This window comes from Xiphophorus hellerii, chromosome 13 (assembly GCF_003331165.1).
Source record: "Xiphophorus hellerii strain 12219 chromosome 13, Xiphophorus_hellerii-4.1, whole genome shotgun sequence".
Lineage (NCBI taxonomy): Eukaryota > Metazoa > Chordata > Actinopteri > Cyprinodontiformes > Poeciliidae > Xiphophorus > Xiphophorus hellerii.
In genome coordinates this window covers 1,425,321-1,451,739 of record NC_045684.1, presented here as the reverse complement: position 1 = coordinate 1,451,739, position 26,419 = coordinate 1,425,321, and the positions used below count along the sequence as shown (strand labels likewise).

Below are 26,419 nucleotides of genomic sequence, written 5' to 3'. Positions count from 1 at the left end.
CACTTTTTAGCCCAGTTTTTGTTGGATTCACTTTTTTTCTCTTTCTAACAGTTCGAATCCGGTCCTGAAGGAAATGTGGCCAGATGGTCAGCTGAGCATCACAGAGGTCACCAAGCGACCTTTGACCGCTGCGACGCTTTTCAAAACCTCCATCGTGGCTTTGGTTGATAAGTTGGCCTGCAAGGTCAGTCCCAGAGAGCGACGGCGGCGCAGAGAGAGGCGCTAGAAAAACTTTTCCTGTAAAGATGGAATATTTGGGTTATTTTTTTGCCTGGCTCTGATACACTGTTGTCCAGAAATATATATTTTAGAAATTTTGAATTCCTGTTTAATGTTTGCTTTGCTAATTCAGTCATATTGCTGAGAATGTGTTTAACATTCCCTGAACATAGATCTGCAGCAGCCAGACGTTAAAACTCCTCCTGGTGTTTGACAGGAACCTTTTCCTGACTTGTTTTCTCCTGGCTGAGGGGAGGAGGAAGCGTGTTGCACAGAGCGGGGCGCTCGCCTCTCCTGGCTGAACCCGTCTGACGGCCTGAAGTCTGACACTTCCTGCTGTTATTCTGGGCCATGCTGCTGTCGGGCTGCTGCAGCATCTGCCTCCATGTTTCTGAGGTGGAAAATAAAGGAAACTCCACCTTTATTTTTTATCCAGGTCAGGTTGGGAGAACGCGTTGCTCTAGTCTAGACGTTCCTCATTCCTCTGTCATATCGTTTCCTCCACTTTGGTTGATATCTTTATTTTCGTCTTGTGAGTGTTGTGCGGTTTGATGCGCTGCTAATTAGGCTGCATGTGAGACGAGGCTCAGCTGCAGCATCTGATGCAGGTCAGTGCACTCAGCCTGAGCCTCGGTGCGTCTTCAGTTTATTTATGGGCAACAGCAGAGAGAAAGTCCAGCTGGAGTTTCTGACAGGTGAACTGATAGGGCAGCACTGGATGATGGTTGGAGCTCTGTCCGTGTATAAACATAAAAGCACGTTTCACATTCACAGAAGTGCTGCTCAATTCAATAAAATAAAGCAAGGTAACAATAATTACAACAAGAAATATATGTTTAAGAGTAAGGTTAAAACAAAATACAAATGTCCTCCATAACTGTCGTTATGAAAGAAACTCTGTTTGAATCAAATCCTGAAGAATAAAAAGGATTTGTATTGACCTGATACAATGTCAGCACAAATTATATTATTGGGGCCTGCCATGCAAAGCAATGGCAGGAACCTATTGCTATTCTCCCAATTCTTTATTTTTCTTCCGTAACCGTTAATGCGGCTCATACCGCTGGGTGCACACCTACAAATGAGGTATCAAAACGTGCAGAAAATTCACGCCATTCCAGCTATTACTTTTGGTGGGATTCGGGGTTAACATGGCGACATAATTCGCAAAAAACTATGAAAAAAACCCCATTATAAGTCAATGGGAAAAATCCTAGAAATACTCTATTTTTGAGGATTCTCTGTGTCGTCACGAATTCACGTAGAAATGCCATTCAAATTTCATTTTGTAGATACGTCTGTGATCTCTTCGAAAGTGAAGACGGCTCGTCGATACCAATTACGGTTTGTCCACAATTTGTCTCTAAGCGACCCAAAGTTTCTCATTTTTCCTAAAATTAGAGTGTGAATCTTCCTGAGTGCCCCTCTGCTAGAGTGAGAAATGAAGACAACTTTTTCACCCCAAAATAATTTTGAAATCGCCATCACGCCCACAAATATCGCACGATTGGTATCAAAATCGGTCCTCACATTGATACGCATGTCTGCTCCGGTAAAATGTTTTCGAAATGTATCTAGACCGTACGGTTTTCTGTCACGGTGCTTCAGAGCAAAGTCATGCGACAGGATTTTCTAGGCTGTCTGAGGCTCTGTCACTAACAGTTTACACCTTGGTGAGAAACTTATTTACCATGGCAACGGAACTCAAGAGGCTATTGGCTGGTGGTTAGGACTACAAATACGCATCATTGTAGTTCTATCTATAGTGGAACCCTCAGTTGAAACAGATCAGGACTGAACTGGCCTTTAGAACTACTTGCTGCTATGGGCTGTATATAACTGATTTAACTCAGTAACTGTTACACATGGGATTAGTTTGGAACTTTAAAATTAAGCATACTGAAAATTTCAAAATAAAAGCCTTGAACATTTTTAAATCAGGTAATTGCTCTGTTGAGCATTATAATTGATTTAACCCAATGACTGTTATACATGGGATTAGTTTGGACCTTTGAAATGAAGCATAATAATAATTTCAAAATAAAAGCCTTGACAATTTTTACATGAGATTATTGCTCTTTTCAGCATTATATAACTGATTTTATCCAATGACTGATATACATGGATTTAGTTTGGCCCTTTGAAATGAAGTTTTACAAAAATTTCAAAATAAAAGCCTTGACAAAAATTTTAAATTATACTGAATGGTGCACGGCCACCTTACTTAACGTTCTTGTGATTCTCCACATGCTACTGATTACATTGCAGCGTTCTTTAGCATTGATGCTAATTTCTAGCATGACAACGCCGGGCCCAAACCGACGGGCACGCTTTGGCAGGCCCCGGTTAAATTTCTTCAGAAATTTTCTAGTTACTTTTATTACTTAATTTGTAGTATGGAATGTTAGAAAAGGCTTGATTAAGTGATGTTATTCAAAAAGGGAGCAATAGTCGACAAGTTGCAGCATGACGTCTCGTCCTCAGCTTACAAAAAACACCCCTGTTTTTTTTGGCGATAATTAAAGTTTTTTATTGGCTGGAAAATGAGCCGTTTCAAAAACCTGGAATGTTGAGTCACGGAGCATAAGGGCAATGCTCCGTTACCTAGCAACCCCAGTGGAGTTCTGCTTGTTACCTAGCAACCCCAGTGGAGTTCTGCTTGTTACCTAGCAACCAAAGTGGAGTTCTGCTTGTTACCTAGCAACCCCAGTGGAGCCCCACGCCATTTGGTCAGGTGGTTTCACCGCTGTATGCGCTGCATAATGGCTGCTGGAGTTTTGTTGTTGACTTTCCATCCAGAAACCACTCGCTAAATTCTTGCTGGTTGTGTAGAAGGCTCCACTTCTGCTTTTCAAAGATGTACAGTTGTATTATTGCTGCAGCTTGTTTGGATTTAAAGTGACGGAGGCTGAACTGAGCAGACTAAAATCTGATTATCTAGGAATGATTTTGTGCAAAAAAGTAATGAACATGTTTTGGATAGGCTGTAGTAGACTCATCCTAACCTGTTCAGGGAAGCATCAAAGGTAACCTATGGAGTCAGGCGAGGAGTCACTAACAGTTTGTGTTTTGTTTCTAAGGAGCCGTACTACGTTCGATGCATAAAACCCAACGAGATGAAGTCTCCGGTGCTGTTCGACGACGCGCGCTGCCAGCACCAGGTGGCGTACCTGGGTCTGCTGGAGAACGTGATGGTCCGCCGGGCCGGCTTCGCCTACAGGCAGCAGTACCCTCGCTTCCTGCAGCGGTAAGGCGGCCGCAGCGCTGCGTGAGATCAGACCGTCAGCTCCTTTAGCTTTTAATAGAGGGGTTGTGGATGACCTCAGACATTAGACGGTAGCAACACTTTTTCCTTTTTTTTTTTTTTTTTCAAATTTTTATTATGGAACAACACGGAGGACGTGTATCTCCTCCATTTGCAAAAGGTGGTACAGACATATACTAGCATCCATTCAGTTTAACATATTGGTCCGTACAACATACCCCTTCCTGTGGTTATCCTACCACCGGTATTTAGTGTTCCATTTTTTTTTTTTTTTTTTTTTCCTTCTTCCGCCCCATACCCTCTCAGAGGAACGGGGAGAAAAAAGAATTAACAAACTGGTACCACGTCATAAAAACTTTCCTGAACTGTAAAACAGTATACATCGAACAGAGTAGCTAAAGAACAGTGGGTGTCACCTCATTGTCATCGTTTTCAGATCTGGAGTCCATGAAAGTTTGCCATGGGGTCCAGGATCTTTCAAATCTGTCTTGCTCCAGTTTCAGTGCAAATGTCAGTTCCTCCATCTTGCGAATGTCTTGGATGATGTTTATCCAGTCTTGTAGTGTGGGTGTTTTATCAGTCATCCATTTTCGAGTGATTGCTTTCTTGCTGGCAGTAAGCATTATATTGAACATGTATGTTTTATAGAATCCCTTTACACAGTTTGGTCGTCTGCCCAAGAACATCGTCTCAAAGCTCAGAACAAGATTGACCCCAATAACAAACTCTACACTTTGCTTAATTGTCTCCCAGTAGGAAAATAGTTTAGGACAGCTCCAAAAAATATGAAAGTGGCCGGCTTGATTCGACCCACATAACCTCCAGCATGTTCTGTCTGCATTTCTGCCCCTCTGAGCTGGTGTTTTGAAGAAGCGTGTAGCAGTCTTCCAAGCAAATTCCTTGTAGGCTAGTGATGATGTACATTTCCAACAGTTATTCAAAATGTCCGACCAGTCCTCAATGTGAATTTGACTGTTCCTTTCCTTGTCCCATCTCTCCTTTATATATAGTGTATTCCCCCCTGCCAAGTTTTGTAGTTCATTATACATTTTAGACGTTAATTTATTAACGGGGGTTGATTGATACGATTTTAGAAAGATGTTCAATATGTCGACAAATGTTCCGTCTAGCTTATCTTTGTTTGTTTTTTCTAGATAATGCCGGATTTGTAGATAACGGAAAAAGTCTCTGTTATCAAGGCCATACTTTTGCTTGATATCTTGAAAGGTCCTCAGACAACCTTTTTGATATAAATCATTGTATTTTACCAAGCCCTTATCAATCCACTTTTTAAAAGTAATATCTGTTTTATTTGGGGTAAAATCTTGATCATATGCTATCCACCTGATTGGTAAACATGACTCTTTATTTTCTCTTACTAATTTTGACCAGGTCTTGAGTGCTGTTTCTGAAGATGGATTGAGTTGTTTAAGGTCTTTTATTAAGTCTATATTTCCAATTGCTGCTTGCAAGGGGACACCAATGCTTTTGCATTCAATCTCCTTCCATTTTGCTGTGTATGAGGGGTCACACATTTCCACCAATGGGATTATTTGTGCTGCTTTGTAGTAGTTATTCATATTTGGGAGTGAGAGACCTCCTTTACTTTTATTTAACTGTAAAGTTTTAAATCTAGTCCTTGGCTGTTTCCCTTGCCAAATAAATCTTGAAATCAGTTTGTCAATTTCTTGGAACATAGATTTGGCTGGTTCTGCTGGTAGTGACTGAAAAAAGTAAAGTAGCTTTGGCAGCATCATCATTTTGATAGCCTCTATTCTCTGCATGAGACCCAGATAGGGTAACAGGCTCCACCTGGATATGTCGTTTTTTATTTTAGTCATTAATGGGTCATAATTTACTGAGACAATATTCCTTGGGTCTTTAGGAATGGTCACTCCTAGGTATACTATTGAGTCCATGTCCCAATTTATTTTGAAGTTTTCCTTATCAATATTATTGGGTGAATATTTGAATGTCAAAACCTGAGTTTTGTGGGAATTCAGTTTATAACCTGAAAATTTCCCATACTCTATCAAGGTTTTATGTAATTCTGGGAGGGATTCCCGAGGTTTTGCTAAGTAGATTAAAATATCGTCTGCGAAAAGCGCTAATTTTTGTTCAATATGATTTATCTTAATGCCATGTATTTTGGTGCTCTGTCTAATCCATTGTGCTAAAGGTTCAATAAATATGGCAAATAATAATGGGGATATAGAGCATCCTTGTCTGCACCCTTGCTCGATTTTTATTTCTTCTGATAATCCCCCGTTGATCCGGATCCTACCTGTAGGTTTGTTGTACAATTCCTGAATTATCTTTATAAATTTATTGGAAAAGTTGAATTGGGACAAGACTCTGAATAAAAATGCCCAGTCTACAGTGTCGAATGCTTTTTGGGCGTCTAGACCCAGTATTATTGCTTGTTCGTCAGTCCTCTTAATATGATTAATCACGTTTAGGGTTCTTCTAATATTATCTCTGGTACGTCTCTTCTTTATGAATCCAGTCTGGTCTAAATTTATTATATCTGGAAGAACATGTTCTAGTCTTTTAGCTAATATGGCTGTAAAGATTTTATAGTCTTGATTAAGTAGACTAATTGGACGGTAATTCGAACAGTTTAGTTTGTCTTTACCTTCCTTTGGGATAACTGTAATCATTGTTTCCCTCCAGGAGGGAGGAATTTGCCCCCCATTTAAAACCCAATTAAATGTTCTCAAAAGAACAGGAGACAGCTCTTTTAAATAGATCTTATACCATTCAGCGCTGAATCCGTCTGGTCCTGGTGATTTGTTCAATTTTAAGTTATTTATTGCTTTTTCAATTTCTTGAAGCGTTATATTTTTGGTCAGGCTTTCATTTTGCTCATTTGTTACAGTGGGCAGTAACAATTTGTTCAGTAGTGTGTTAGCTTCATCCATTCCTTCTTGTTCTCTTAGGGCATACAATTTTTGGTAGTATTTTTCAAAGCATTTTCTTATTTCTGTACCGTCATATAAAACTTTATTAGTCATTGGTTCTCTAATTTTATATATAGTTCTTTCCTCTTGTTGTTTTCTTAGTCTGTATGCTAAAAATTTTGATGACTTGGGGCCAGACTCATAGTAACTTTGCCTTAGGAATAAAAGTTTCTTCTGTATGTTGGTCTGCAATTCATGATCAATTTCATCTCTGATTTGTTTTATTTTTTGTGTAATTTGTAGATCTACTTTGTTTTTATTTTTCCCCTCTAGTTTGGTCAAGACATGTTTTAAATTGTTTAATTTTTCTTGTCTAGTTTTTTTTATAAGAGATGATTTTGCAATTATTTTTCCTCTCAGGACAGCTTTACAAGCATCCCATAATATTGCAGGAGAGACTTCTCCATTGTCGTTGTCCTGCATATATGTCTGAATTTCTTGCCTTAACTCCTCTTTAATTCTGCCCTTGAGTATGCTAGAATTAAGTCTCCATAAGAACGGGGTTTTTGTTTTGTTCACATTTACTTCTATATGAAGTGGGCAATGATCAGAGAGGTCCATCAGCCCAATATGACATTTTTCTACTCGTCCTACGTCCTTATTATACATGAAGAAGTAATCAATTCTTGAATATGTATGGTGAGCAGCAGAGTAGAATGTATAGTCCCTCTTTCTGGGATTGAATTCACGCCAAACGTCACTTATCCCCAGCTCTTTGATCATCTTCCTGATCTTCCTGTCTAAGCTGCTGTTAATTCTGGGTTGTTTAGAGGTATCTTCAGAGGGGTTTAGTCTTATGTTAAAATCACCACCGCAGACTACTAAGCCTTGTGATTTAGTTATCATCATGTCGAAAATATGTTTATAAAATAACCACTCCGAACCTGGCGGAGCATATACATTGATAAAAGTAATTTCTTGTCCCTCGAGTCTGCCCACTACTATGTTGTATCTGCCTTCCTTGTCTTTATATTCATGGATCATCTCAAATGTGATCCTCTGAGATATTAAGGTTGCCACTCCCCTTCTACGACCTGTTTTGTGTGATGAACTAAAAACCTGATTGAAGCCCATTCTTTTAAGTTTACTATGCTCTACCTCTGAGAGATGGGTTTCCTGGAGGAATAACACCTCTGCTTTTTCCTTTTTCATCTTTCCCAATATTTTCGCCCTTTTTATAGGATTAAGAACTCCTTTTACATTGTAGGTTACAATTCGCAGTGGAGATAATGAGGTCATTGGATTATATATCGTTGGAAATTCCAAGCAAGTGAAATAGGTGACAACCCTAGACTACTCAAACAAAGAACTGAGAACAAACAGAACATTTTAGCATTGTAAATTAAGTTCACACGTGTCAATTTAAAGACTTCCTTTCTTCTGGTCTTGTTAATGACCTTAGTGATGTTATAGTTTGTGAGCGATTTTGAGGGAAAACCAGCGCAACTCCGTAGTTGCGAAGGGCCCCCTGGTGGCGTTACCTGTTTATGGCGTCCCATTTTCTAGGTGGTGTGGTCCCCGACTCCAAATAACGTCAAAGGAGATGAAGCATTATTAATCAAAACAAAACAGACCGGGATATGCTTGATCCATCCGCTCCTATGGTTGTGCTTGTCCTCTTCTAAACCCATCCAGTTTCTTCTTATATTCCTCCCGCGCTCCATTTCGTGGATGATCCTTGTCATTCTTTCCCAACTTGGTCCACATCGTGCTCTTGATTTTGTCGACCCACGTGGCAGATGGCTGAATGACAGTGATTTGGTAACCTCGATTCACCATATCTTTTGTAGCTTCTGCCGCAGAGTTGTAGACACATGTGTTGTTCTCGTAGAAAACTCTCAACCTGGCCGGGAACGGGGTTTGGAATTTAATCTTCTTTTCTCTGAGGACCCGCTTCACTTCGAGGTACTCACGTCGCCGTTTTAACACGTCTGGAGCATAGTCGTGATCCGCTATGACTTTTTTCCCTCCCAGCATGAAGCCTTTCTTTTGCCAGGCTCGTTTTAATATTTCGTCTTTGACCTTGGATGTGGCAAACCTAACTATTATTGAACGTGGGGGGGCTTCAGGTGGAGCTCTGGGTCCCAGAGATCGGTGGGCTCTCTCAATATTCAAGTCGAGCGATGTCGGGATATCCAGTTTCTCTCTGAGTAGATTCTCTATGAAAGCTGATAAAGATGGTGAGCTTTCCTCAGAGCCCTCCGCAATGCCGTGGAGCCTCAAGTTTTCCCCCTCTCGATCTCCCCTCGAGCTCCACCAGCTTAGCCTCGAGTTCGTCCTGCACTTTACTTAGCTTCAATGCTACCTCTTCGAGCTGCTGAACCCTGTTCTCCGCCTCCGAGATGCGCGTTTCTGCCTCGTCCAGTCTTTTGTTTACGTTTTTTATTTCCTCTTTAACCTCTCGGAAGCCCTCACTATTCTCTCGACGTGATTCTCTTAGTTCTTCGAGAATAGTTTGTAGGTTAGCTGTCTCGTTAGCTAAATCGTTAGCCGCTAGTGAAGCATCCAGGCCCGAGTGGTTAGCCATGTCGTCTTCGTTCGATTCTTCCTCTCTTAACATTAGATGTCGAGACTGCAAAGTGCTCTTTGATTTAAACTTGGGCATTTCGGCCCACTTTTAAGTTACTTTATATCCCGCACTTGCGTCAAACCTGTGATTTTCAATAATATGTCGGGGAGCCACCTGATTATGCTGTCGCCATCTTGCTTGCTCACCCGGAAGTCCCCACTTTTTCCTTTTTAACTATATTTTAATTTGCAGTTCTATCAGACTCTGTATATATATATATATATATATATATATACATATATATATGTATATATGTATATATATATATATATGTTTGCAGATCTGATGTGTTATGAACTGATTCCTTAATTGTTTTTTAAATAAAGTGGAAGTCATGTCAGTTCAGTTCACAGAACATCGATCCCATTTAAATAACGAGTTCCTCTGTGTTTTGGCTCATAAATGGATATATTGTATTAATGATTAATTTGCTGATGTTCAGGTATAAAATGACGTGCGAGTACACCTGGCCAAACCACCTGATGGCCACGGACCGGGAGGCGGTGGAGGCCATCATCACGCAGCACGGTTTCCAGGGCGACGTGGCGTACGGCCAGACCAAGCTGTTTGTTCGGACGCCGCGGACGCTCTTCACGCTGGAGCAGGAGAGAGCCGCCCTGGTCCCCATCCTGGTGCTCTTCCTGCAGAAGGTCCTTCATTTTCATGACGCTTCAGATTACTGCTGAACACTTTCCTGTTTCTGACAGCCTAATTATGTGATTCAGAGCTAATTTACTCCAATTATAGGCGTTTCCGATCAGTCTGTCTCATGAATAGGTGCTTCTGCCACTTTGAATCCTAATTTCCTACAACAATAATTGGAAAAATTAATGAGATCCAGATCAGTTACGTTAAAGTCAGTTACCAAGCGCCCCAACCTCCTCCCTGACCTACTTTCAGCAGTCTGATCCAAAGGAAGGAGAACGCTTCCATCGGTGAATTTTTTTATTCCCTCGCCCATCAGGTTTGGCGAGGCGCTCTCGCTCGCCTGCGCTGCAGTCGGATGCGCGCCATCTACACCATCATGGGATGCTACAAGCGCTACAAGGTCAAGGCCCACTTCTGGGAGGTGGAGCGCCGTTTCGCGAGCGTGCGGACGATGCCGGACTACGGGAAGAGCGTGGAGTGGCCGGCGCCGCCCGCAGCTCTGGCCCAGTTTCACAGCATCACAACCATGCTGCATCGCAGGTGAGAGACGACGGCTGCAAACCGGACAAGGGCAGCTGAACCACATTCATTTAAATCCACAGCTGGTGAATATATGACAGTCTGTGCTGCAGCTGAGCATCAGGAACCCAAAATGTAGCAAGTTAAATATTCAGCTTCAAACAAAATATTTAGCCAGAAAGATAAATATTTGGCTTCAAAACAAATATCTAGTTAGAAAGCCACATATTCTGCTTGAAGCTAGATATTTAGTTTTCAAGACAATTAAAAAAGAAAAACGATTTAGTTAACGAGCTACAAAGCCGGCTGGCGTGTTTCAGAGTTTTGTGTTTGGACTCTGGCTGGTTGTTGTTTTCAGGTGGTGGGCGCGGCAGATCGTGAAGAACATTCCTCCGTCTGACATATTGGAGGTTCGAGCCAAAGTGGCGGCGCTGACGTCTCTGAGCGGGGAGAGGAAGGACTGGGGCGTCGGCCGAGCCTGGGAGAGAGACTACCTGTCCAGCGTGAGAACATTTTATTCAACTTAAAACTCTGGACTTGATAACTTTGGTTGATTAATTACATGGATTTTATGGTGGTAAAAATTTTATTCCAATTTATTTCATGTTTTGTTTTTTGGACACCAAAGTCCCGGGCTGGAACCTTTGTATTGTGTTTCTGGTACGACCGTAAATCTGACGCACAAGCGACTTGGGATGGTTTCAACACTTTTTTCCCTGTCAGTTATATTTAAACACACAGGCAAAAATTAAACAAGATTAAACATAAAATACAATGAGAAACAAATTGACTAATTAAATTAGGAAGAAACAGACCCTTAAGCATATTAATGGATTAAAACCACATTTTAATCCACTTATTGGAGGAAAACAGTGTTGCTCCTCATCACTTTGCTCCATGTCGGTTTGACCTGAAACATTTTCAGAGTAAAAACGTTTTCAGAGTAAAAACAGGGAAAATCCGCTGAGTTTGTTTCCTGCTGCAGGCTGAACTTCCCCTCGTCTCGGTAAACAAGCCCTGAATGACCAGCAGTGTATAGGATCACAGAAAACGGTCTGTTGTTGTGGATGTATGCGGCGCATGTGACTCGCCTCGGGCCGGCCCGGCTCCCTCTGATGAGTCCCGCTGTTTCCCGGGTAGCTGCTGATCTGAGGTTTGTTGGTGGCTGTGAATTCGCCCGCAGGCCGCTGCAGCGTGACCGGGTCCTGAGCTCCTCCGCTCGTCTCCTGGGCGGCCGGCCCGTGACTCGCCGGCCGCCTGCGGGGCTTCATGTGACGCCGCCGTTCCCCAGTGACCCACTCTGATCCCGAATCACGACCTGAACGCGTCTGAAGACGGACGTTTTCAGAGGAATGAAAACAAAACATCAGAGCAGATGATTTATCATCTACCAGGAACTCAGAGAAGCTAACTGCAGTTTCTAACTGACTGCAGATTACTGATCTTTAAAAAGCCTGACCTGACGATTCCTTTTTTAGCCAATACCATTCATTTTTTTTGTCTGAAGTGTTAAATAAATCAAGAACGTTTCTGAGTTGGTATCAGTGGGGCGACTGTTATTGATAGCGAACGTGCAGATCTGACCTGGTGGGCCGGCCAAACCTCTCACTGCAGAGCGGAAGAGGACAGAGGCAGATTTTTAGACTTTTGGTGAGGAAGATAAAACCGGTGAATAAAATCGGCTTCACATAATCTCCTAAAATTAAGAGAATCGGCGCCGATAAACCGATTCACTTCTAAATGACAAACTGCAGCTGGGAGAGCTGGGTTTACTGGGAATTACAATCTTTAAAATGTGAAAGTCATCAAGGTTATTATAGTTAATTACTACTAACGAAATAAAAACTAGAGATGCACTGATCCAAAATTAATATCTGTATCAGTTCCAATATCAAAAAACATGTTTAGATCAATGTTCCTGATCTATAGCGGCAAATCTATTCATTCTATTTCTGTGCTGTATTTTTTATTTTACATTATATTTAAAATTCTTAATGACACTTTCTGAACCACTTGAAAGAAGATTTGTTGCAGTTTTTGGTGGCTAACCTGTCGTCTCAGTTTCTTTATTACTGATTTTACATTTTTCTGTTCTGCTCCTACTGAACAAATGAAAGTTGTTTTTACGTGTTCGACCAAACCAGTGAAGCTGTTGGAGGACTAAATTGTTCTGTACTGGTGCAGCGTTACCACATAAATGTGTAATTAAGTTTAAAAATGAGAACAGCTGAAGGTAATTGGGCTGGATCAGATCGGTATCAGCCGATGAAAACAGTGGATCGGTGCATTCCTGACGGTTACTTCACTGTGGTCCAGAATGCCTGGAAAACACACGAAGCCGTCCGTTTAACCCTCCTGTTATGTTCCGGGTCAAATTGACCCGTTTTAAAATTTACAAATTAAAAAAAAATAAATAGAAGCATTTTTTTTGCATGAAACGTTTTCTATTTGTCTTAATAGGTGCACTCTAGACATAAGTTGAAAATTTATTCATTTTACACATTTGTACCAAACCCTAGGTCTACTTTTTACATCGATACTGTTCGGGTCAATTTGACCCGGCAGTCAGGTTAAAGTGCAAAAAAAGATTTTATAATGTCCAATTCTATATGTTTCCTTGCAGTTATGAACCATATTTCACCACACACACACTCACACACCAACACACGCAACCACACACACACAAGCCCACTTTCTCACTATTCTCTTTACTTCACTAGGAAACTGCGAGAAAGCAGGTGTTCACACAACCTTTGACGGGAATCTTTTCTGTTCCTGTGGACAAACTCCACCCACACTGAGTGACACTCAGCAGAAGTGGAGAAAAACATAAATACTCTCTGCATGACTCATTTATCTTGATTTTAATCAGCGGGTCAATTTGACCCAGAACAGTATGTGTGTCTCAAGTTCAATTATAAAGATCACCCTTTGGTAAAAAAAAAAAAGTATAATATAAAATAATTTACCAAAGGTCAACTTCAAGGAAATTATTGTTTTTTTGTGTCTAGGTTTTTTTCAGTGGACATTAAAAATCTAAATTCCATTTTTTATGTCCAAATGAGTAAATGAGCAGGTTGTCGTCATTGATCCTTAATTTCTGAGAAATAATAAAACATCATTGCACAAATATTGATTGAAATGGTTAGTATTGGAGTTAATAATCAGATACAAAAATGTTTTGGAGGAATTTTTTGGTTTCTGACACTATTGCATGATTAAACACTCCCTGGGTCAAATTGACCCATGAACATTTTTGCTGTACCCTAGAAACGAACATAACAGGAGGGTTAAAATACAGTGAAGGTGAATCCAGAATGAATCGGTTTCATTCTCCAGAATCTAGGATGTAAAGTTTTCTAACCTTCTGGATAAATGTGGATCAGAAAAAGGTAAATAAAGTTTGGACAGTTATGTTATGATTTCCATCTGTCCAACTGTCTGTCTTTAGTTTTTGCATTGTTTATTTTTAAAGCTTGACAATTGAGATTAACTTAAGATTAAACTAATAAAATGCAGAACAACCCATTTCCTTCCTGGAGTCTTTAGGTTCTGATCCGAATGACAAAATGACCTGAATTAAACCGAGTCATCACCTTTTCTCCCTTTTCTGTCTCAATCTGGACTTCTGACCATTCATGCACCTTAAAATGCAAAACAGCCCAAGATCCTCTAAATCTGAAATAAAATCTGAAGTTTCGTCTGCTCCTCTCTGGTCTCGTGACGCCCGGCTCCCAGCTTTGATCTGCTGCTCCTGGTATTAATGCCATAAAAGGCTTCAGGGTCTGGGAAAGGTCAGGCCTGACGACGCGACGCTGCTGCTGCAGCTGCTGCTGCAGCTGCTGCAGCCGACATGCTAATGCAGCCGTTTGGTCACTGCAGGTGCGGGACTGTCCTCACACCAGCGCTGCCTTCATCAGAGTCTCCAAAGAGCTGAAGAACAAAGACGGCTACGGCCAGGTCGTCTTCTCCGCTTTCTGCAGGAAGGTACGGCTCCCGTTGGGGTCAAAGGTTTTATCACCGTTTCCACAAATCTATGGGATGTTCTCCTTTAGCACTAACCGCTAAATTAAAGATCAAAACATGAATATATGCTAAAAATTCTAATTATGATGCAGTAAAACTGGATTTAAAGCTTCAGTCGGGTTTTATCTTTGTTTTAGCGATTAGCGTTAAATTAGAACATTAAACTTTCAATTTTTTAGTTTAGTTTCTGGTGTTTGTACCAGAAACTAGATTAAAATACTTGGTAAAATTTTATATTTTTGCAGTGAATGCTTATTAATTTAGATTTTTAAAGCTGCATGAGAAGTTCAGAAATGTTTCTTCTGTTCTCTGCAGATGAACAGGTTCAACAAAAGCACAGACCGAGCGCTGCTCGTCACGGACACGTTCGTCTACAAATTGGAGCCGAAGAAGCAGTACAAAGTTCTGAAAAGGCTTCCTCTGGACTCGGTGAGTGAGCTCAGACAAACCGCGCCGCGTTAGCAGACTCTCCTGTGAATAAAGTCACTCACTAGTGTTTCATCTCCAAGGATGAAGGCGTCGTTACTCTGTGTGTTTTTCTTTTTAATCATTAAAACTCATTAAAAATCTGTTACAGCGCCTCGCAAAAATATTCACACTGGAATTAAAATCACTAAATTAAATCTGTTAAACTCTGAATCGTGATTATTTCTGTGCTGCATCAAATTGTTTCCCCGTAGCAGAAGGGAAACTTTAGGGGTGTGAATACTCTTCATGGTACTTTGTGATCCATTTTCCTTCCCGCTGCTGTTCAGCTTCGCTTCAAGCTTGAATCGTTTTTACATCCAGAGACCAAAAATAAAACCCTCTCCGGGCCGCAGCTGCAGACCCAGATCCAGACGGGAACCGATGTGGGTCAGACTCCGTTTCCTGTGCAACCAAGTCACCTGCAACACCTCTGGAGCCGATAAATCAGCCCAGTAACAATCAGAACACCCAAACTGGTGACACCTCATTATTAATCTGATTATTAATCTGATTAGTTGGTTATGGAGAGTTTCTGAGTGGTTCTTTTGGACCTTATGTGGCTCAGGTTGAGTGTAAAGTTTTCATAAACTGGTTCAGTTTGTGGCCTGATCTAAGAAACTGGACCAGAGTCTCACAGGACCTCTGGTTCTGAAAGGAAAGGCCGATTTATTTGATCTGAAAATGGCTTCAGATATGAAACTGAACTTTTAAATTAGATTCTCCCTTTTATTTTGCTTTCTAACATGTTAACCTCATTGCTTTATATTTGCTTTTTCTACCTTAAATTATGCAAAAGTAAACTAACTCATTACTTTTTTATTTAGGATGTGCATGTGCCCTACACACAGACCATTTAGTTTAGTTTTAGTTTGTTTATTTGGATAAGATCAAATATAAACTCATTTGAACCTCTCTGTCTCCCTTTTTACACATTATTCTTTATTTAAAGAAAATAAACACAATTATATATAAATAACATAAATATATATATATATACATTCTTACAGAAAGAAAAACACTTTAAAAAAATAAAAAACCAGAACAATTTATTTCACAGCAGACGTAACGTACCATGTCTTCAATCAAACTCCCATCAAAAGCAATAAACATTCTGACATCAAAGACCTTTTTTTGTGTGTTTTCCACATTTTTGTTAATAATAATAATAATAATAATAATAAAACAAATTTGACTACCATAAGATGTTTTATAAAACCCTGAAAAGAAAACCTGAATATTGAAGCTAATAATTTAATCTCCATTATTGAACACAAGCTGTAAGTTTGGTTTAACTTTAATATCAGAAAACTGAGGGAATATTTGTAGTTTAAGCTGAAATCTGAAGGTTTTTTCTCTGGTTCTGTGATTATGAAGGTTTGCATCACGGCTAATGCTAACTCCACTGCGGGCTAACACCTAGCGCCTGCATCGGCTAATGATTCAACACAGCTGTTTGAGCCGCAGGGTTAAAAACCGCCATTATGCGGCTAAAGATGGCGGCCGGCACTTAGCTCAGGCTGAGCAGCAAATTATCCAGGGCAGAAACAAACGCAGAACGTGGAAAGAAATCGTCTCTGGGTTCAGATGACCTTTGACCCTTCCCATGTAGCACCAGTTGCCTCTTTAAGGCCTCTTCTGTTGTCTTCCCGCCCTGACGCTGTGTTAACTCACCTGGATAGTAAAACTCCTGTTTTTACCGGTGTTCTCACTCTGCTGGTGATCAGTTCATAAAGTGCTTTAAAAATGGCCGCCATTAGAACCCAACAGAATAAAAAACCCAAAGCGTCAGGAGTTTCATGAGACGTTGCTGATATTTTTTTACCTTTCTGTGTAACAGACATAGAATCGCTAATTTAAAATGTTTGTGGAGAATTGAGACCTGAAATGTGAGATTTATTGTCTGATATTTAAAGTCTGAGCTTCAGATTGGAGAGGAAATGGGTTAGAAAGCGCTGAATAAGCGCTGAGGGAACGGGTCGGCCTTGACGTCTCTGGGACATCCAGCTCATTGTTGTCCTGTCTGGATTAACCTGAGTGATCTGTAAGAGGATTATAATCCACTCTGTCTCGTTCTCTAACAGCGCTCCCACTTTCTCTCTTCCTTCTGTAAATCTGTGCGTTTCTCTAACTGGGTCACAGTTTCTCTCCTCACTGCACCGCCACACCTGAGCCGCCGGCCAAATCTAGTCCCACTTCGCCTTGAAACGGTGCACAAAGTGCGGTTCGGGGGCCGCATGTCGGACCTCCTCCACAGTGTTGGCAGTGATAGAGTTAAATAATCCAACCTTTAATATCATAACATTTGTTTTTCAGATGTAGTTGAGCAAAACCACATTAAATGCTCTTTATTCATCTGGTTTAAATCTGTAATTAATGCTCTAACTGTAAACCAGCAGCTTTTTTTATTGTGACAATCTGCTCACATTTCTCAGTTTAAGGGTAAATTATCTTGTTTTTTCTAAATTAAATAGTGGCTGAGAGAAACTGGCCTGTAAAAAGTCAGTAAAGTTTAATGGACTCATAAACTTGAATCACACATATAACTGGTTGTTCACCAGGAATGCCTGTAGAGGGCGCTGTATGTCAGTTATTATTCAGTTCCTCCAGGATTTTGTGATCGTTTGTACTTAAGAAATATTTTCAATGAAGTTTGCGATATTTTCACTTTACCAATTTAACGGTAAATATTTATCACAGACTATAACTTGAATTGAAGTAACACTGAGGCAACAGAGTAGAAGTAAGAAATACTGCCACCTGCAGGAGGGAGTTAACATCACTGTTACTCAATGTTTTTCACTGATTTTTCTAGAAAATTTCCACTAACCTCGTAATTATGCATTGGAGTGAAAAATTCAGTGAATCTGTTGATTTTGTGTGAATTTCTACGGTCGTGGGATTGTGGAAAACTGCAACCGCTGCAGACAAAAAGCTCATTTTTGTGTCTGTTAAGAAAAAACATGTTTGTTGTGATTCATGATAAAGTTTTTTTTTTTTTAAGACATTAAAAATTTCACATTTTTCACAGTTTTTCCAAACCTGCTGCCAGCCATCAGTCAAATGTGTTTGTTTTGTTTCTCACAGTTTACAGGACTGAGCGTGACCAGCGGGGCCGACCAGATGGTGGCGCTGCACACGTCCTCCCAGGACGACGTCCTGCTGTGTCTGCAGCAAGGCGAGCTTTGCCCCAACCAGGACCGAGTGGGAGAACTGGTCGGAGCGCTGGTGGATCACTTCATACGGTCAGTACCAGCTGATTCTGCTTCTCTTCCCTCACTAGCTTAGCCTGAAAGCGTCTCGCTACTGTTTTTATTTGTGAGTTCAAAAAAAACAAACAAAATGCAAACAAAATGGTCTTTAGCTTCCTGTAACTTTGACCTCAGCTTCCCCAAAACCATCTGATGCTCTCTGTAGGTGATTAGTTTTGTCTGTAGGAGATGGAAATATTGCAGAAAGATGCTTTTAATTGCATATATACAGCAATGTACAGCGCTTTTGTCATAAACTACCATTAAATACCACATTGATGTAGCGCTTTAGCATTAGCTTGCTTTAAGCAGAATGTTGACATAATCCTTTAGCCTTAGCAAAGCCAATGTTCATGACCAACGCTTCAGTGTTAGTGGAATTAATATTTATGATTAGCACATTAGTGCTAGCAGAACTAATATTTATAATTAGGGGAACTAAACATTTTAGCTATCCGGACTTTTCACTGAGCAAACACGATCAGAACCTGCTGCACTTCATGGTGAATTTGCACCATTACATAATTGTTGCTTTTTGCTTTGTGAATCAGATACTGGAACATGAACAAAGTGAACAGAAACAAATCTGTAACACAACAGCATTATTACATAAATGCTATTTATCATCTCCATGTGTGAGTCCTGTTCAGAATAACAGCAGAGTAACAACTCAGCTCCTCTGACATTTAACACATTCGTCATAAATCCGAGTCACTCGTCTCCGCTGGACCTGGACGCCGTGGGTTTTCACGCCGCGCAGACTGATTCGCCTTGTTGTCGCAAGTGTTGCCTGCTGAGGCGCCGTCCAGCCTGCAGCCCCCCTGCAGCATTAATCCTCCAAGTCCTGCGAGTGACGCACAGAGGAGACAGAACATGTTAGGTGGGAATTTTTAATTTTGATTCCTCAGAAGTGATTCAATCCTTCTGCGCAGCAGGACGTTTCAAATGCCTTTTACTATAGAGGTGACCTATAATGCTTCCTTAAACGGGTTAGGATAGATCTATGAGTGATCTAAAACTTCTTCATTTAATTTTTTGCAAAAAAAAACATTCTTAGATAATAAGATTTTAGTTTGGTGAATTCAGAGTGAGCTGTTTTAGTGTCTCTTTCACTTTAGGTCCAAATAAGCTGCTGCTGGCCACAACTCAGCATTTACACTCGCACATAAAAATAGCTGCAAACAGATGCACAAGTATACAACCATACATCTTTGAAAAGCATTAGTAGAGCCTCAATCACAACCAACAATTATGCAGCAAATAGTTTCTGGACAACAACAACAAAACACTTGTCTTTTCCAGCAGCCATTGTACAGCACATGCAGCAGTAAAACCAGCTGACCAAACAAAATGGAGCTCCGCTTGGGTTGCTAGGTAACGGGCGGAGTTCCGCTTGGGTTGCTAGGTAACGCCGCAGTGTGACTTAACAGCTGAGTTTTTGTAATGACTCGTTTTCAAAACATTAATTTATTGCCAAAAAGTTGCTCGGTGTTTTTATTTTTTTAACCTTTGGATTATTTTTAGAAGCAGTTGAGACCCCAAAATGAACCACATTTATGCAAAACACACATTTTGCATCTTAGTTCACCTTTAAATGTCGCTGTGGCTGCAGGTGAAGGCTGCTCGGTCAGATGACTCACTTCAGTGCGTCATCTTAAGTTCCCACTTTCCTCAGTCAACGTAGCCGAGTCCAGACTCCATTTGGCTTTTGAGTGTTTTTCGTTTTATTTGTGGGGGTTTTTGGGGGCTGTGAGGATCGGCGGCAGCTGCAGCGGGCGTCTCAGAGGGGAGTCGACCTTCAGGGAGTCGTTGCAGCTCGTCATTGTGCCACCATCTGGGGTGAGTGCAGGGGTCGTGACCTCTGTGGGAGACTCATGGGACGGAGTCGAAGCTGGAGGGGATGCTGAGTTAAAAGAGAGCGTGAGCATGTGGGAGAGGACGAAGGAGGAGGATGATGATGAAGCACAGAAAACCTCCGCTGCGTTTCTTTCTGTCGGGAAATCAGACTCTGCCCCAGAATGCGTCATTTCAGGTTGAAGCTCAGCAGTCAGAGGAACTTTGCTGTGTACAAAAATAACAATTTTAAAAGTTTTTCCATCTGTACTGGGTATTAAACACATTTAATCTTCCTATGGTAAAAGTGCGAAACACTAAATGATTTTTTACTGGGGCTGAGAATTTAACTTGATTAAACATGTTAATGGAGTTCTAACACAACATTTCCTGTTTCTGTGTTACTGAAGTCCAGTTGCGTCGTCGGCCTCTCGGGTCGACTGGTCTCAGATGGCCACGGCTCCAAGCTGCGGCGCTCTTCGGTTCAGACAGCTGCGGCTGATTCTGTGAGGCCGACTCGCTTCACGGAGCCGTTCAGGTTCGGTTCTGCAGAACTGGGTCAGCGTTGGCTCCGGAGGTGAAACTTCAACGCTGCTGCTGTCTGATTGGACGCCAGTGGGTTTGTTGTCTTCCTCGTCGCCTGGCTGCGTTCTGGTCCGGCTCCTGAATCGGAGCGGGCCGTGTGTCTGGCTGTCCGTCGGCATGCCGGGGGCGTTGTGTGTTTTCGGCGGGGGGCGGACCATCTGCTGGGACAGCTGGAGGGTCTGCTGGAAGCAGGATTTAGGGTTTGATCGGCTCGGCCCTCAAAGGCTGAGCAGCTTTCTTTATTCAACGGCCAATTTGGGAACTCGCTTAATGAAGCCACTCCATTAAATTAATATTCACATTTTTAGCTCATACGGCTGCACAGTATTATCTATTAGTTTCTTTCTTTTCAAAATCCAACATTAGCTGCGTTTTTACTACAAATGAGCACAAAACTTCGTTAATGTTGAAAAAACACAATTTCACAAGAAACTAAATAAAAAATCACACAGGAATGTTTGTGCACTCGATAATTCATTTAAAAAATACGGTGGCAACAGATGTAAACAGTTATGAGATTATATTAATAGTTCATCTATGGCGCTAGCGCTACTCATTTATCAGCCAATCAGACGACACATCAGCGTCTTATCCAGGCGTTGGAGCAACAAGCCCCGCCTACTGGCAGCTGTTGATCACAGACGGACTCATGATTCAGAAAAAATGTTTCCATTGCAGTTTTGAGAAATACTCCAATTTTGATACGGATGAAAAACTTTTTTTTATCAAAAAACATGTTTGTTGTTTTTAAGTCAGCGTGTTTTTTAATTTATTAGGATTATTTGATAGAAAGATTCACAAACTATGGTGCTAATAAACTTTTTGCTCCCCAGCAGGGAGATGAATTCATGAACAAATCTTTATTTCCTGATTAAACTCCAGAGTCTAGAACGGAGCCCTGAGGAACTCCTCTAGATCCTTCAGATTGCTACAACTGTCAAAGAAAATCTTTTGGTTCTGGTTTCCAGAAAGCAGCTGTTGGGTTTGAAAACACCAGAAAGAGACGTAATTTATGAGCAGCAGCATAAATTTTCTCCTTCTCTTCACTTCCTCTCCGGCGGGTTCTGCGCCTCGACATCAGCAGTTTAATTTATAAATATGGAGAGACCTGGTTCTGCGCTGCATTAATAGCAGCCTTCTGGGTCAGCCCTCCCTTCCCGGAGCAGCAGGAAGCGTGATTTGATTAACCCCAAAGCAGAAGACAGGAACAGTGAAGTGGAGAACTTGGTGACTCTGAGGTTTGATCTTGGCAGTTTGATGGACAGAAAAAGCTGTGGGAAAATCGGCTCCTCTTATTTCTAAATGAATTTTTAGGTCATGCAAAGCGTCATCCTGGTTCTGAAATAGCCGCTTCTGTCCCTCAGCGTTTGTCCTCGATGTTTTCGTCTCGCTGTCCGTCTCTCCTCCTCTGTCTGCCGTCGCCCAGGTTGCTCCTGGTTTTTATTTCACGTCAGAGTTCAGACTCTAGTTTCAGTCATTTTGGTCAAACTCAGGTTAATGCATGTAGTTCGTGTGAAATAAGAAATATCATTCAGCATGATTATTAAAATGTTTGATCACAATCCAGGTGGATTACGATACAAAAGCTCCTGTAAAGTATTTGGAGTTACTTCCTCGTCTGATTTTGGGAATCAAAGTTGAATATTTGACCCATTTTCTTCTTTTTGTTAGACTGGATAATGTTTTTGCATTTTGCTGAAAAACAACATTCAGAGCCGTAATTAAGCCAAAACTGTGCAAAATATATATACATGTTCCATTTAAGATAAAAATACCTTCCATGATTATGTTTTACCCAAAACTCCTCAAACTCACGGTTCCAAGTCAATAACAGAATATTGTTACTGCATTTTATTCATTAAAATGGTTATTTTCTTATTTAATTATGGATTAATAATTTATTTGCATATTTTAATATATTTCTAATATTGTGTAAAAAGACTTTTGTGGTTAAGTGGAAAATCTATAGAATGTATCAAATCTAATTAATCGACAGAATAATTGATTAATCGCCAAAATGATTGATTAATCTGTAGGATACTCAATTAATTGCCAGAATAATTGATGACTAAATTAATCGGTAGTTGCAGCACAAAACCATGTATTGGAAAACTTGAAAATGTTACATTATTAATGTAACACATTAGCATAACTGCCAGTATCAGTGATAAATACAGATTTATGTTGATTTATGAACAAAGGGAAGAGCTTCGTCTTTGTTTTGGAGTTTTTCCCGTTAATCCTTGACTTCCTGCTTCTCTGCTGACTGACCGACTTCCTGCTGCATTTCAGTGAATAATTCAGCGTCACTTGTGACCAAATGTCTCTTTCATGATATCAGACTCAGTTTTTCTCATGAATTGTGACATTTAGGTCAGTTTGAGCTCATATTAGTGACTCACGACATGCTGTTTGTTGGTCAGTTCTCCCAGCGGTGACTGGCTGTAAATCGCGTTGTTCCCGTTATCACACTGTTCCCACTTTGGGCCCCCTGCAGCCCCTTTGTCCTGCATGAATACATGAAAAGTAATTACTGTCAGAGGTTGCAGTCATGTGGTGGCACTGAACATAAAGTCGTGTTGTCAGTAACTCCAACGGAGCGTTTATTTATACAAAGTTAATTGTTTGTAATATTCAGAGGTTAAAATCAGAGTCTGTGATTGGACGAATCAGAGCCGAGGGAGCCGTCCGCGCTGCGACTCAAGCTGCGTTGGAAACCGTCGGCTGTGTCAGAAGTTTTCTGGCCGTCGTTGAGTCATTTTTCTCAGAATGTTTCTCCGAAGTGAGACAGGAAGCGGCGCCTGCTGGGGCCGATGAGGCGGCTCCTGATGATGGCGAGGGACGACCCGCGGGGCGGTGCGCCGCCCGTGCGCCTGGACGCCGCGCGGTCGATGCTGCCCGCCGCCGCGTGGCCCAGGATGCGGCTGTTGCCCTGGAGACGGTCTCCAGGAAGCCGGACGTGGTGCTGATTAGGATGCAGGTGCAAAATGGATCAGAGTAAAACGCTGGAGAGAAAATATGTTTCAGTCGACATATTTTAGCAAAAAATAAACAGAAAGTGGAAAAACCATGAAAATCAAAATATATTCACTTTTCTGCCAAATATTGTCCCAGGTTTTATTTTTTAGAACTAGGAAAATCCTGTTTGTTGGACTCCTGCAGCAAAAACGATGAACAAAACTTTTTAAATAATGAACCAATTTATTAATCGAAGTTAATTCAGACAGGAAACAGATTTTTCTTTTTATCTGTGCAAAACAATTTTTATTTATTTTCTCTTTATTGTTTTTAGTTTTTCTTTTTTCAATTTTTTCTTTTTGTTTTTTAATTTATTTTCTTTAAATATGTAAAGAAGTAAGATACATGTAGAAGAAAGTGGTCTTGTGCCAACCTCCTTTTCAAACAGACTGAATATGAATGTTTGAAATAAAGTAAAATAAACGAGGATTGATCTGTTCCAGGTTTTATTTCCGGTCATTTTGATGATTCTGGTTTACAGCTGATTAAACAAATCCAGAGTTCTGTTTCTCAGAAATAGAAAAGAATTTAAATTCTTATTGAAACTAATCATCAGACAGTTTCTGCTTGCATCAGTTACTGCGCCGGTGCGGCGTAGCACGGAGCAGAAAGGAGATGATCCTGAAGCGTTTCAGACGCCGGCGCGGTTCCTGGTGGCGACTGCAGCGTGAACGCAGCCGTTGTTTCCTCTGTGAGTGTGAAAGCTGTTTGAACCCGTCGACACCTGCTGGGCTTCACGGATCAGACCGAACCAGAACCTACCACAAAATCATGATTTCAGTTCACTTTGGTAAAAAACAAAACATTTTATATGAGGCTAATTTGATTTTATGGTACCAGTTTACAATAAGTTCATAGATACAGTATGTCACTAATTCATCTCTAAGCACTTTATAAATCATTAATAACTGTTTATTATGCATTAATTAAGGGTGAGGCGGAGACAACGTGCTAAACAATCACATTTACAACTGGTTATTGTGCTTACAAGTTGGTCTGAATGTTTATTATAGCAACTCTAGATAAAATATGTAGGTGAACAGATTTGGGAAGAAACTGGTAGATTTTGTCTCCTTCTCGTCCTTAAGGGCATAATAAACATTTATTAAGGATTTATAAAGTGATTAGAGATGAATTAATAACATATCAGTGAACTATTTATTGGCTGTCAGTAAGGAGAGCGTTTTAGTAAAGTGCATGTTAAAAAAAGTAGAAATGATCAAAGTAACCTGAGGTTTGGTTGGATTATTTTCAGTGAATAAGAGATTTTCAATGTTCTTTTTAAAAAAAATAAAACAGTCAATATTTTCAAATAAAACTTGTTTAAATGATTATGGAGCTGTTTTGATAATTAGACATCCTAGTTTCCCAGCTGTACCTGAACGCAGCGTTAGTTGATCTGATGCTACAGGCAGGCGGATCTGGACAGAGTTTAATCTGATCTCTGGGAACCTAAACTCGCCCAAATAGCTTTCTGTTGATGTTTGTTAAGCAAACCTGGAGAAAAATGGCTGCCGATCAGTCTGGGGCGGGTCGTCTGGTCATCTCCAGACTATTGGACTTTCCATCATTCAGATCTGCCGTTCTGCAGATCTACAGCAGAACAGCTGAACATGAATTAAAGTCAAAGGTGCAATGGTCTAGTCAAAGTTCAGGTTGAAATGTGATTGAAATGCTGTGGTTGCTGCTGAAGGCGTTATCTTTGTTAAAATTAAACCATTTAGGAGCTTCTAAACATCTGATCAGTTTTTTTATGTTAATCCTTAGAACCCAAAGAGGGTGTACTTACTTTTCTTAACATCATCCCTTGTTGCCTTGGCTTCATCTTTGTCTAAATTTTCAGTTTTTTGGACCCTAGAGGTTCGATTCAAACTTGTAACACCAGATCAGCGACATCCTGACAGAAAACCTCTGGAACTGTAACAGGGTGTACTTACTTTTTTCATGACTGTATTTTGGGTTTGGTGGACTCTCCGCTGAATAGTAAGTGAGATCTAAAAGCTGCTAACTTTTCCTGCTAAGTGACCTAATGGTTAAATAAAAAGCTGCAACCCGCTGGTCAGGTTGGCTCAGCAGAACGACTGCAGGCTGGAGAAAACTTCTGCTTTCCATCAAAACTCACCAACAAACATCCAGAATCAATGAGACGCACAAACTGCAGAGCAGGTTGGTCTCGTTTGTTTTCTCCAGAGGAGATATGTTGGTCAGGAGAACCGACTACCAGCCCGAAAACTGGAGAAACGCAGAAGAAGAACGTTGATGGAAGTGATAATGGCCGCCGGTGTCGATAGAGTCCGATGTGGAGTCGGAACCAACAGGACTGGGATGTGATGCGTTCACTGACACAGACATAATTATAATTTAAGCTATTGTTTACATCCAGATTTACCATATTTGGCTTCTTCTGGTGCAGAATTATGGCACAAGTCGCACATTAACAACAAAAATGTCAAAAAACAATCAGATACAATTTAGTACCACATTTGGAAGTGGCACCACCTGATTTTTTATTCTTGGTGGTGAAAAGTTTGGGATTGGGCTGTTCAGACTGCAGAGGAACAGTGAATATGGGTCGCATTAAAACAAATCTGATCTGAGTCCCATTCTGCTGCTTGTGTTTGTATTACAAGTCAAGATTAAGACCAGAGAGTGTTGAGACCAAGATGAGACCAAAACGTTTAGGGCTGAGACCAATTCCAGCGCGTGATGCAAATATTGGGTAACGTTAGCTTGATGCACTAGCTAGTGGTGGCAAACAGCTGACAAGAAATAGAGAATACTTCCCTAAAACATAGTGTATACCCTACATGGGCATCTTAATATTCATTGCTAATATTGACTAAATCTGTTTGTGTGAGTGCGGGGTAAAGAATTTTGTTAGCGAGACAATTTGCTAACGTTAGCTAGCTAGCTTTGCTAACATGTAGCGTGTATTATTCTGGCGGTTTAATAATATTCCCATAGTTAAGGTCTTGACTAGCCTTGAAGTAAAATCCCGAGCCATCAATGACCGAGACGAGACCAATTCCAGCGCGTGATGCTAATATTAGGTGACGTTAGC

At 40.8% G+C, this 26,419-nt stretch overlaps 1 protein-coding gene and 1 long non-coding RNA gene across 2 annotated transcripts in view; one reads left to right on the top strand and one right to left on the bottom strand.

The window, feature by feature from the left end:
* myo1g (myosin IG) overlaps positions 1-26,419 on the top strand; it is a 52,479-nt gene that overhangs the window by 20,040 nt on the left and 6,020 nt on the right. The window contains exons 15-22 of the mRNA XM_032580581.1: positions 52-184; positions 3,300-3,466; positions 9,456-9,663; positions 9,978-10,201; positions 10,539-10,683; positions 14,063-14,167; positions 14,522-14,635; positions 17,759-17,916. Of these exons, the coding sequence (XP_032436472.1) occupies positions 52-184; positions 3,300-3,466; positions 9,456-9,663; positions 9,978-10,201; positions 10,539-10,683; positions 14,063-14,167; positions 14,522-14,635; positions 17,759-17,916 (1,254 nt within the window). The remainder of the gene's footprint in view (positions 1-51; positions 185-3,299; positions 3,467-9,455; positions 9,664-9,977; positions 10,202-10,538; positions 10,684-14,062; positions 14,168-14,521; positions 14,636-17,758; positions 17,917-26,419) is intronic.
* On the bottom strand, positions 3,000-25,721 carry LOC116731089 (uncharacterized). The gene is made up of 3 exons (XR_004341538.1): positions 25,709-25,721; positions 10,406-10,410; positions 3,000-3,095 (listed from the first exon to the last, which is right to left on the bottom strand). It is a non-coding gene; the product is annotated as an uncharacterized LOC116731089 (long non-coding RNA).